General features: G+C 49.7%; 1 protein-coding gene across 1 annotated transcript in view; it reads left to right on the top strand.

Annotated features, from left to right (window-relative positions):
* Positions 1 to 12,500, top strand: part of LOC139747073 (uncharacterized) — a 54,848-nt gene that overhangs the window by 33,359 nt on the left and 8,989 nt on the right. Inside the window, exons 8-13 of the mRNA XM_071658865.1 lie at positions 5,230 to 5,387; positions 7,121 to 7,177; positions 9,295 to 9,517; positions 10,551 to 10,752; positions 11,458 to 11,549; positions 12,139 to 12,419. Coding sequence (XP_071514966.1) covers positions 5,230 to 5,387; positions 7,121 to 7,177; positions 9,295 to 9,517; positions 10,551 to 10,752; positions 11,458 to 11,549; positions 12,139 to 12,419 — 1,013 coding nt within the window. The remainder of the gene's footprint in view (positions 1 to 5,229; positions 5,388 to 7,120; positions 7,178 to 9,294; positions 9,518 to 10,550; positions 10,753 to 11,457; positions 11,550 to 12,138; positions 12,420 to 12,500) is intronic.

Below are 12,500 nucleotides of genomic sequence, written 5' to 3'. Positions count from 1 at the left end.
CGACGGTACAACCTCTCCAGAGTACGACGATACGAGGATACGACCCTTGAGCACGACGGTACGACCTCTCCAGAGTACGACGATACGAGGATACGACCCTTGAGCACGACGGTACAACCTCTCCATAGTACGACGATACGAGGGTACGACCCTTGAGCACGACGGTACAACCTCTCCAGAGTACGACGATACGAGGATACGACCCTTGAGCACGACGGTACAACCTCTCCAGAGTACGACGATACGAGGATACGACCCTTGAGCACGACGGTACAACCTCTCCAGAGTACGACGATACGAGGACACGACCCTTGAGCACGACGGTACAACTCTCCAGAGTACGACGATACGAGGACACGACCCTTGAGCACGACGGTACGACACTTGAGGAGGAAGTTACGACCCCCCTGAACACGGACGGTACAACCCTGAAAGTTGTGATGACCTTAGCTTTGGCCCGACCCCCCTCCGGATCGGGTCAAAAAAAAAAAGGCCAAGACATCAGTGCCCAAGGTGTGTAACCGTCGTGATCAAGGATGGCAAGGTCGTGCGAAGGGGTCAAGGTCAAAGGCCAAGGGGCACAAAGGGTACGACCCGTGATGCTCAAGGGTCGTATCCTCGAGACTAAGCTGGTAGAAAAGGAGGAGGAGGAGGAGGAGGAGGAAGGGAACGACTGGCCTTCCATTATTTTTTTCTAAGTTCTTGATTCATTGGTCTCTCTCTCTCTCTCTCTCTCTCTCTCTCTCTCTCTCTCTCTCTCTCTCTCTCTCTCTCTCTCTCTCTCTCTCTCTCTCACACACACAAACAACCACACTGCCAGAAGCCACCACATCCGACCCCACTCCGAGGGAAGGGAGTGACTAAAACGCCTCGTTGTTGACAGAAGGCGAGTGTGTGGAGCATATGGGAAGTGACAGATTCCTGGTGTGGCCCGTGTCATGCGGGAGGAAGAGGGGGAGGTGGTTGGGAGGAACGGTGTCAAGGGGGATGTCGAGGGCGTGTCAGAAGCGACCTAGGGAAGGGGCGTTTTGGGGATGGCATGAGGGGAACAGGTGCCGTTCCATGTCTACTCACGGAAAGTCAAAATGGGATAATTTCTCATCGAAGGACGTCAGAGACTGACCTGAGCATCGCGCGGAAAAGGCTCGATTCTCCCCCATGGAAAAGTGAGAGGGTGGAGAGGTGAGGGGTGGTTAGGAGAGGGTGGGAAGTGGGATGAGCTGGCAGACGGATGATGGGTCGATACAGCTCATGGATGGATGGATGATGCCACGCCAGTTAACTTATATAGAGCTATTCCTCTCTCTCTCTCTCTCTCTCTCTCTCTCTCTCTCTCTCTCTCTCTCTCTCTCTCTCTCTCTCTCTCTCTTATACACCCTATTTTTCGTATGATTTCAACCACACTTTTTTTCATTTTCTTTCTTTTCCACCTTCCTAAGGTGTCCAAATCCTTTCAGGACTCAGCGCGGGTAACATGACGGAATGTGCTTTACCAAAGCACCTCTTTAAGTGCTGCAAGGATTGCATCCTTAGCCCCCTAAGTGGCGCCATCAAGGTGGCCATGTACAGCAGGCCACTATCTCCCTTTAAAGAGTTTAACCTATACATTTGAGAGAGTCTCCATTACAAAAGCCTCGATCTTCTTTAACAGGTTCCAGTATCACTTCCAATACCACTTGGAAAACCTCTTTTTTTCTGAAATGGCAAAAGACACACACACCCACACACACACACACACCATTCCTCTTCACTCTATTGTGCATAAGTCAGTTCAAAATAACACCCATCATTCCAAGCAAGACCTCCAAACTTTAATCCCACTACGTATATCTCTCTTTTTTTCTCTTTCCCTCCCCCATGAAGACCCTCCCCTGGCCTCTCCTCACGGCTCTGCTGCCCCAGTAATTACGAACTTCAGTCCTCCAAATTCCGGTCTATCGTTTTCCTTGGGGCAATGTTTTCCGACGAACTTTCAATCCCTCCCCTCCGCGTGTTGTAGTATAGCCTCGGCGCATTTTCTTTCAATCTCTTTCGCTGATGGATTTCGTTTTCCTTCTTTAACTTCATTTCTATCTATTTTTTTCTATCATTGTCATTATTCCCGTTTTTTTTTCTCTCTCTCTCTTTCTCTCCCTTATATCACACCCCATTTTCGGAGGTGGTCGATAAGTGATCCCCAGCGTCTAAGCATCCCCATCCGTTTTCCCCCTGTCGTTCTCTTTGCAGTGGACGTGGCTTGCTTCCCCAGAGCTGCGGGGGAACACACCATCCTTACGTTGGAAGAGGGAGACCGTCCTCGGGGCGCGCTGAGCAAATCATTTGAATGCCTGGATCCTGTAGGACTCCTACATCCCCATCCTTTGCTCACGGGATGGTTTATCACAGGCAGGAAGGAGGCAGGCAGCGCATCATGTTGCTATCATTCTTTGATCCTGCGTGTCCTGCGCGTTGAGGAGCGCGCTCTCTGGATACGGGGTTGGGAGCCTTTGAAAACGTTCCCGTCGGACGCATTTCAATCCGTGGCTCCAGACGTTGCCCCTCGGTGATCGAGCTGGTGGGTGATCTGTCCAAGACAATCGCATGTTTACCAAGTGGCGTCCTAGCTACGTCTTTTCGTTGTATATCAATTGACTGTTGTATTTCTCTCTTGAGTCTCCCCTGATGATGTGATTATTACACGAAAGTGCACTTGGGAACTTATCGTGTTTCATTTTCCCCGTGGACTCGTAGGAATATATATATATATATATATATATATATATATATATATATATATATATATATATATATATATATATATATATATATATATATATATATATGAAATAAAAACTGTATATCAATCTGACCACACAGATCTAATGTCACTTAATCCTGCATCATCACTTCAAACAGATTGATGCATTAAACCCATTAGCCGTAGAGCGGAGCGAGTTCATCACTTATATTGAAGCATTTACTCTACTTACGTCTCTACTTACGTCTACTTACGTCTACGTTGAGGGAAGCGTGGGATGCGTGTGAGGTGTGTGTGTGTGTGTGTGTGTGTGTGTGGCTGTATCATATCCTCCTCCTCCTCCTCCTCCTCCTCCTCCTCCTCCTTCTCCTCCTCCTTGCTTGCTTCATTTGCCTCACAAGTTTAACTTCCATTGAAATTGGATTCGGAAACTTCCCCCCCAACAGCCGGGCCCAAGTTCTGATAAGTATTAGATTATGCTTATATACGAATGTGTTACCCGGCGCGCGCGCACACACACACACACACACACACACACACACGTGTAGCAATTCCTTCCCCGTGCAGTGTAAGCAGGTAATACACACACACACACACACACACACACATGAGCACGAGTGTACAATTCTCCTAATACTGTACAAGTACACAGATAACCACACAATACAATAGCATTAGAACCCTCTACTGCCCTTTATTTCGCTATACTGACACTCCTATTTCCACTTCAGGTAAAGTTTCATTTCGTTTCTGAAACCGTTATTTCCCTTTCGTAAAAAAATGGACAATGCACATTCTGCATATATTGATCCCGAAAAATCATAGCCATGTATATATATATATATATATATATATATATATATATATATATCCAGTCGTCCAATGTGTACAGCGCCACAGAAGTAACCATCAGGCCAAAAACATCGCCTCTACTAAGACTGGAAATGTAAACACAGAAAAAAAAAAAAAGGCCACGTTCGAGTTTGCGGAAAATGACTTCGAAAACAGACTTTCCGGAGGCTAACGAGTCTGAAAATTGCCCTAAAAAAGAGAAGGAAATGTTCTCTGTTTATCATTTGATGAAGAGACGGTTGTAAAAGGATAGATAATTTCGTTCTTAATTAATATATCGTGCAATCCGGCACAAGTGGAAGCGCGCGTTCACATCAGAGAACACCAAATGCGTTCATATTCAAAGATCTTTTATTCTTTTTTTTTTTATATATTTTTAATCCATTACGAATTTCAGTGACAGCGTCAAACGTCACCGAATTCACCGCTGCGTACAGAGAGGCACCTGTGATGTTTATATGTAAATTTCCTCTTCAAAAAAGCATGGCTTAAAAGTGAATTAGACCGCATATAACTGAATGCCACATCTGCATATAGATATTCTATTTTTTCCCTCCCCCTCCGTGGTCTAAACCACCCGCAATTTTCTTTTTTTCTATGTTTAGGGGAAACTAAATTCTTTTTCTCTCTTAAAGAAAAAGGGTTATGTAACGCGTCTCTTCAGAGAAAGAGACTGGCCAAGGGGTTGGCTGAGATTCGTATGTAGGCAGATAGCGGAGGGTCGTTACCATATATGTTACCTGTGGTTACCATGTGTTACCAAGAGTTGTGCTCATAATTACCTTCTCTCATGATTACTTAATGAAACTCCTTTTTGTAGATCATCCGTGTGTCCCTTTCCCCAACTAAATCTGTATCCCTTCAATCCAGTTCTTGATTGGTTTAGGTCTTACTATAATCGATTCAAGCCTATGTTGATCGCTTCAGTCCTGTTCTGATTCCTCCAATCCCATTCGGATTGTTTCAACCCTATTTTGATCGATACTTTCCTATTCTAATGGTTTCAATCCTGTCCTTTTGGTTTTAATCTTGTTCTGATGACTTCAACACTGTTCTGATAGTCTTAACCCTTTTCTGAAGACTTGAATCCTGTTCTGATGGCTTCAACTCTGTTCTGATAGCCTCAATCCTGTTCAGATAGCTTCCACTCTACTTTGGCCGTCTTAATCCTGTGTCTGGATCGCTTCCATCCTGGTTTTCCATCGCTCTCCTCCCTCACCACTGTCGCATGAGGGGCGGCAAACTGCTCTCCCTTTCCTCCTGATCCTCATCCCGGATCTCATTCCAGAATGCTGCGAATCCACTACGCCGAGTCAGGCACGCCTATGGGAGAGGAGAGCTTCGATCCGACGTCTCTCTCTCTCTCTTTTGTTTTATAAATGATGAATCCTTCTTCCAGTTCCTTCACCGAGAGAACTTTACTTTTAATTTTCTGTAATTCGACGTTCTTCTTCTTCTTCTTCTTCTTCTTCTTCTTCTTCTTCTTCTTCTTCTTCTACGACCTGATGCGTCCTACGTAGTGTCTTCCATCTGGAAATTATGTCCTCTCTCTCTCTCTCTCTCTCTCTCTCTCTCTCTCTCTCTCTCTCTCTCTCTCTCTCTCTCTCTCTCTCTCTCACTCACACTCTCTTGTGCCTCAGTGCGGCCGACGTCGGTGAGGATCCGAGCGCCCGAGGCTTCCCTGGTGGAGGGGCAACAGACGAGGCTGGAGTGTGTGGCGGAGGGAGCCTACCCGGCTGCTACCCTCGCCTGGACCAAGACTACCCTCCACGGCGTTCCCTCCACGCTCCCTTCCACGGTGAGTACCCTCCACACTCCCCTCCACTGGTGAATACTCTCAACGCTCTCCTGCACGGTGGGTACCCTCCAAATTGCCCTCCACGTGAGTATCCTCCTCGCTCAGTAACTTTTCAGATGTTCCCTCCACTATGAGTACCCTCTATGGTGTTCCCTCCACGGTGAGTACATCCTCCTCATACTGGAGACATCTCTCTAAATCCCGACCTGTTCAGCACACCTGGGAGTTCGGGGAGGAGTAACTAGGTTAAATCTAACAATACTAAGACGCAATTTCCGCCCCACATCTCCTCCCTAAATCTCATTCGCCTCGCGTTATCAAATTTCGTAGTACCACGATCCAGCCCAGTAATAACAATAAACACATTACGCATAACAAACCTCCCACCCACACCCATACCCTCCAACTTTCCCCAGGGAAATCCTGGATGAGGAACGCGAGGGGCGTTGTATGGGTGCCGAGAATGCATTTCATCTCAGTAGCTGCTCCATGGATACAGGAACGTCGTCGCTTGCTCGTCCCCGTATACGGAGCGCTGCTTGCATACATGGGGGTGTGCTCCTTTCCCACCTTCGTTTCATTACTGACACACTCTCCCCCCTTTTATCTTATCTTCTTAATCGACATGACCCATACTGGGGCATTATTCTCTCCGTCCCATGTCGGCTGCTGGGAAGAGAAGGGAACGCCAGGTCTGGGGTGGAGTGGAGGACGCACCTCCCTCCACAATACCCTCCACACTGGGTGCGCCACGGTCAACCCCTCCACCACACACACACACACACACACACACACACACACACTTCTGTGGTGAGCTAAACAGCTGGGGTCCGGGGATGATGTTGAGAAGGAGGCAACATTACGTTAATGAAATAGCTGCTGCAGAAGACTGTCAAACTGCTGCTTCTGCTGCTGCCGTTGCCGCTGGAGGCACAGTGCAGACAACAGAAACAGACGGACGGGGAGAGGCACACACACTGAGACGGAACATTAACAGGGAAACCGCCACGGTCTCATACACATAATCATACACAGTACTTGGCGCATCGCTCACTCGCATCAACCACTGGACGTACGTCTTGAATCATCAAAAAAACCAGATGAAGAGTTTGTGATGAGGACCGCACAAAACCCCGCAAGAGCCCAGTGGTTACGACGAAGAATCTCCTCCAGTCGATCCGTCAAAGTGATCGACAACACAGGCCTTGCGTTAGCAGCAGCCGTCTGGTGTCCTTCATGTCTACATCCGCGGGGTTAAGTAGATAGACTGGCAAGGATGGGGAACTGGGATGGGTGAAGTAGATAGACTGGCAGGGAGGAAGACACTGGGATGGGGTTAAGTAGATGGACTGGCAGGGAGGAAGACACTGGGATGGGGTTAAGTAGATGGACTGGCAGGGAGGAAGACACTGGGATGGGGTTAAGTAGATAGACTGGCAGGGAGGAAGACACTGGGATGGGGTTAAGTAGATGGACTTGCAGGGAGGAAGACACTGGGATGGGGTTAAGTAGATGGACTGGCAGGGAGGAAGACACTGGGATGGGGTTAAGTAGATGGACTGGCAGGGAGGAAGACACTGGGATGGGGTTAGGTAGATGGACTGGCAGGGAGGAAGACACTGGGATGGGGTTAAGTAGATGGACTGGCAGGGAGAAAGACACTGGAATGCGAGAACGACAGATGAGGGACAGAAAGCTGATAGGACACCTCTCTCCTCCGTCCTTGCCCACAGTCGCGCCACCTCGGGGAGCGGACGTCGTCCTTCGTGGTCGTGGTGCCGGAGATGAGAGAGAGAGAGAGAGAGAGAGAGAGAGAGAGAGAGAGAGAGAGAGAGAGAGAGAGAGAGAGAGAGAGAGAGAGAGAGAGAGAGAGAGAGAGAGAGAGAGAGAGAGAGAGAGAGAGAGAGAGAGAGAGAGAGAGAGAGAGAGAGAGAGAGAGAGAGAGAGAGAGAGAGAGAGAGAGAGAGAGAGAGAGAGAGAGAGAGAGAGAGAGAGAGAGAGAGAGAGAGAGAGAGAGAGAGAGAGAGAGAGAGAGAGAGAGAGAGAGAGAGAGAGAGAGAGAGAGAGAGAGAGAGAGAGAGAGAGAGAGAGAGAGAGAGAGAGAGAGAGAGAGAGAGAGAGAGAGAGAGAGAGAGAGAGAGAGAGAGAGAGAGAGAGAGAGAGAGAGAGAGAGAGAGAGAGAGAGAGAGAGAGAGAGAGAGAGAGAGAGAGAGAGAGAGAGAGAGAGAGAGAGAGAGAGAGAGAGAGAGAGAGAGAGAGAGAGAGAGAGAGAGAGAGAGAGAGAGAGAGAGAGAGAGAGAGAGAGAGAGAGAGAGAGAGAGAGAGAGAGAGAGAGAGAGAGAGAGAGAGAGAGAGAGAGAGAGAGAGAGAGAGAGAGAGAGAGAGAGAGAGAGAGAGAGAGAGAGAGAGAGAGAGAGAGAGAGAGAGAGAGAGAGAGAGAGAGAGAGAGAGAGAGAGAGAGAGAGAGAGAGAGAGAGAGAGAGAGAGAGAGAGAGAGAGAGAGAGAGAGAGAGAGAGAGAGAGAGAGAGAGAGAGAGAGAGAGAGAGAGAGAGAGAGAGAGAGAGAGAGAGAGAGAGAGAGAGAGAGAGAGAGAGAGAGAGAGAGAGAGAGAGAGAGAGAGAGAGAGAGAGAGAGAGAGAGAGAGAGAGAGAGAGAGAGAGAGAGAGAGAGAGAGAGAGAGAGAGAGAGAGAGAGAGAGAGAGAGAGAGAGAGAGAGAGAGAGAGAGAGAGAGAGAGAGAGAGAGAGAGAGAGAGAGAGAGAGAGAGAGAGAGAGAGAGAGAGAGAGAGAGAGAGAGAGAGAGAGAGAGAGAGAGAGAGAGAGAGAGAGAGAGAGAGAGAGAGAGAGAGAGAGAGAGAGAGAGAGAGAGAGAGAGAGAGAGAGAGAGAGAGAGAGAGAGAGAGAGAGAGAGAGAGAGAGAGAGAGAGAGAGAGAGAGAGAGAGAGAGAGAGAGAGAGAGAGAGAGAGAGAGAGAGAGAGAGAGAGAGAGAGAGAGAGAGAGAGAGAGAGAGAGAGAGAGAGAGAGAGAGAGAGAGAGAGAGAGAGAGAGAGAGAGAGAGAGAGAGAGAGAGAGAGAGAGAGAGAGAGAGAGAGAGAGAGAGAGAGAGAGAGAGAGAGAGAGAGAGAGAGAGAGAGAGAGAGAGAGAGAGAGAGAGAGAGAGAGAGAGAGAGAGAGAGAGAGAGAGAGAGAGAGAGAGAGAGAGAGAGAGAGAGAGAGAGAGAGAGAGAGAGAGAGAGAGAGAGAGAGAGAGAGAGAGAGAGAGAGAGAGAGAGAGAGAGAGAGAGAGAGAGAGAGAGAGAGAGAGAGAGAGAGAGAGAGAGAGAGAGAGAGAGAGAGAGAGAGAGAGAGAGAGAGAGAGAGAGAGAGAGAGAGAGAGAGAGAGAGAGAGAGAGAGAGAGAGAGAGAGAGAGAGAGAGAGAGAGAGAGAGAGAGAGAGAGAGAGAGAGAGAGAGAGAGAGAGAGAGAGAGAGAGAGAGAGAGAGAGAGAGAGAGAGAGAGAGAGAGAGAGAGAGAGAGAGAGAGAGAGAGAGAGAGAGAGAGAGAGAGAGAGAGAGAGAGAGAGAGAGAGAGAGAGAGAGAGAGAGAGAGAGAGAGAGAGAGAGAGAGAGAGAGAGAGAGAGAGAGAGAGAGAGAGAGAGAGAGAGAGAGAGAGAGAGAGAGAGAGAGAGAGAGAGAGAGAGAGAGAGAGAGAGAGAGAGAGAGAGAGAGAGAGAGAGAGAGAGAGAGAGAGAGAGAGAGAGAGAGAGAGAGAGAGAGAGAGAGAGAGAGAGAGAGAGAGAGAGAGAGAGAGAGAGAGAGAGAGAGAGAGAGAGAGAGAGAGAGAGAGAGAGAGAGAGAGAGAGAGAGAGAGAGAGAGAGAGAGAGAGAGAGAGAGAGAGAGAGAGAGAGAGAGAGAGAGAGAGAGAGAGAGAGAGAGAGAGAGAGAGAGGAGTGTATTATACCAGTGCTCCCTTGCTCCTCCCTGGGCAGGACGTGCTGGTCACCAACCAACGGAAGGCGGGCGTCCTGGTGTCTGGCAGGAACCTGGTGCTGCAGATGGTACGACGGAGCTCAGCTGGTAACTACACCTGCTCCGCCGCCAACACCCTGGCCGCCGCCACCAGCAACGTCGTCCACCTGGACATCAGGTGTAAGTGTGGCCACATGTGTGTGTGTGTGTGTGTGTAACTTGTGACGATACCCACCCATACGTCAGGTGTGGCCACATGTGTGTGTGTACTTTGTGACGATACCCACCCATACGTCAGGTGTGGCCACATGTGTGTGTGTGTGTGTGTGTGTGTGTGACGACCCACGACACCCACCCATACGTCATGTGTAAGTGTAGCCAGATATGTGTACCTTGCGACGACTTGCGACGCTACTCACCCACCTCCTACACCCATACGTCAGGTGTAAGTGTAGCCAGACAACAGTATCCTTAGGGTAGAAATGTAGACGAACATCTTTTAAGTAGATATACCAAGCCTGGCTCACTGAAAGAGTCTATTCTCCATTGCACAGTATCAGGTGTGAACATGGGAGGGGATGTGAACCTTAATATAAACGCTCATTTCTCCTCTAACGTCTGGAGCTTCCCGCATCTCAAGATTTCGAAATAATAAAAAAAAAATAATCAAACTTACAAAGGAGGTTGTAGTAAAGGCGACAAAGACACTAATTTTCCCTTTAAAGACACCATCACCAACTTACCCAAACACATGGTGGACGACACGGGGCTAAATCTCACTGGGGTATAACCTCTTCAACTTGCAGTATGCAGCTGGAAGCCAAAACACCAATCACCAAACTCCTGCAGGAGAGAGAGAGAGGGAGCGCTGGCACACGTCACCATAGTGGAGACATACAACGAGAATCATGACTGATTAAAGGGCAGAGGAGAAACACGACACAAGAATGATGAACAAAATGATTCGTTCCCAGGTGTTCTAAAGCCAATATAAAAATAAATAAAGCCGAAAACTATGAGCGGAAGGGAAGTCTTCAGCCCTTACTAAAAAAAAGGAAAATCTCCTCTCTCTCTCTCTCTCTCTCTCTCTCTCTCTCTCTCTCTCTCTCTCTCTCTCTCTCTCTCTCTCTCTCTCTCTCTCCCCACCCTACGCAGGGGGGCGCCCCCCTTTCTGAGGTGTCCGGCACCATCTCCTGGGTACTTCCCTTTCCAGACCTGCCCGTGTGCGTGGCGGGGCCGCAGACGGTGGCGGTGGCGGAGGGGGAGAGCGCCCACCTCTCCTGCCGGGTGGACGCCCAGCCCGAGGACGACCTCAGCTTCACCTGGGTCTTCAACAACACCCTCGACACCATCGAGGTCGAGCAGCACCGCTTCACCGTCCTCCCCGGGATCAGCACGCTCGATTATACCCCTAGGTGAGGGGCAATGAGGAAATCAAAACTCCGTGTGTTGTAATCATAACCCCATGTACTAGAATTATATCCCCAGGTAAGAAAATCGTGTCTGCAGGTGAGCAAAACGTTCCCTACCCTGGCAAGAGAATTAAGACCCCAGGAGACAAAACGTTTATCCCACAAGTAAGATCATTACGAGTACAATGTTCAAAGTAAGGTCAAATAATCACTGTAACGCACCATGACAGGAGCTGGGCTACGGGGTCCCTGGTGTTGCATGTAATATAGTTGGGCTGTAGGATGCACGTACACGTATAAAGGGGCCGTAGGAAGAACATATACAACACGGGTGGGCTACGGAAAATACACACCCTATAGCTGCTGGCCTATTTAGGGGGGCACATACCTTACACTTGGGCTACAGGACGTGTATACCCTATACAGGTGTGAGCACACCCCTATAGTCGGGCTATAGGTCACGCATGCCTTACGGTAAGAACATAACAGTAACAGCACGGTAGGTGGTGACCTGGGTCAACCAAGGGCTATGGGATGACTCAACTTATTTCCTGGGTGTCAGTGACGTAGGCATGACCTCCTCCTCCTCCTCCTCCTCATGCCGGGTCAGGTCAGTGAGTCCCCTTGATGGTGCTTCTCGCCCGCTGAGCGACTTCTGACTCATGGCCTTTCGTGACTGTGACCTTTCACCCCCCTCCCTCCCACCAGGTCACCGCGGGATTACGGGACGTTGTCGTGCTGGGCGACCAACGCCGTGGGAACCCAGGCTGACCCCTGCAGGTTCACTGTCGTCGAAGCTGGTGAGTAAGACGACCAACCCCCCCGCCCAGTGTGTGTGTGTGTGTGTGTGTGTGTGTGTGTGTGTGTGTGTGTGTGTGTGTGTGTGTGTGTGTGTGTGTGTGTGTGTCTGTGTGGATCACACTATAACGTTCGTGTTGTGGAGATAATCTTATATATCAAGTGTGTGTTGACTGATGTGAGGAAGGCCACAGCCTTACCCCCAGGTGCTATATAGTGTGTCAGACACAACGTCATGCACGAGTGTATTTATATATTTACCTTTTGAGAGAAATAGTAACGAAGGTCTTCCCCTTCACCATCTACACAACCTCCTACCCTTACTCTTGCCACAACCCTCTACCCTTACCCTTGGTACTGCCCTTTACCCCTTACCCTTGGCACAACCCTCTACCCTTACCCTTGCCACAACCCTCTACCCTTACCCTTGGTACTGCCCTTTACCCCTTACCCTTGCCACAACCCTCTACCCTTACCCTTGGTACTGCCCTTTACCCCTTACCCTTGCCACAACCCTCTACCCTTACCCTTGGTACTGCCCTTTACCCCTTACCCTTGGCACTGCCCTTGACGGGTGGCGCGGCGTTGCAGGTCCGCCAGAGCGTGTGGACAACTGTGTGCTGGTGAACTTGACGGTAGAGAGCCTGGAGGTCGGGTGTTCCCCGGGGAAGGACGGAGGTCTGCCCCAGAGGTTCGTGGCCAGGGTGTACGCCGCCCCCACCCACACCCTCCTGGCCACCATGGAGGAGGACCAGGCCCCCAGGTTCCACGTGGGCGGCCTCACCCCAGGGCAAGACTACCTCATCACAGTCACCGCCGTCAACGCCAAGGGCGCCAGCCAGCCCCAGCAGATTGACGCCGTCCGTCTCAAGGTACGTTAGGACTCTCTCTCTCTCTCTCTCTCTCTCTCTCTCTCTCTCTCTCTCTCTCTCTCTCTCTCTCTCTCTGGCTTG

The sequence above is a fragment of the Panulirus ornatus genome, chromosome 67 (assembly GCF_036320965.1).
Source record: "Panulirus ornatus isolate Po-2019 chromosome 67, ASM3632096v1, whole genome shotgun sequence".
Classification (NCBI taxonomy): domain Eukaryota; kingdom Metazoa; phylum Arthropoda; class Malacostraca; order Decapoda; family Palinuridae; genus Panulirus; species Panulirus ornatus.
This window is presented reverse-complemented; position numbering and strand designations above follow the sequence as displayed.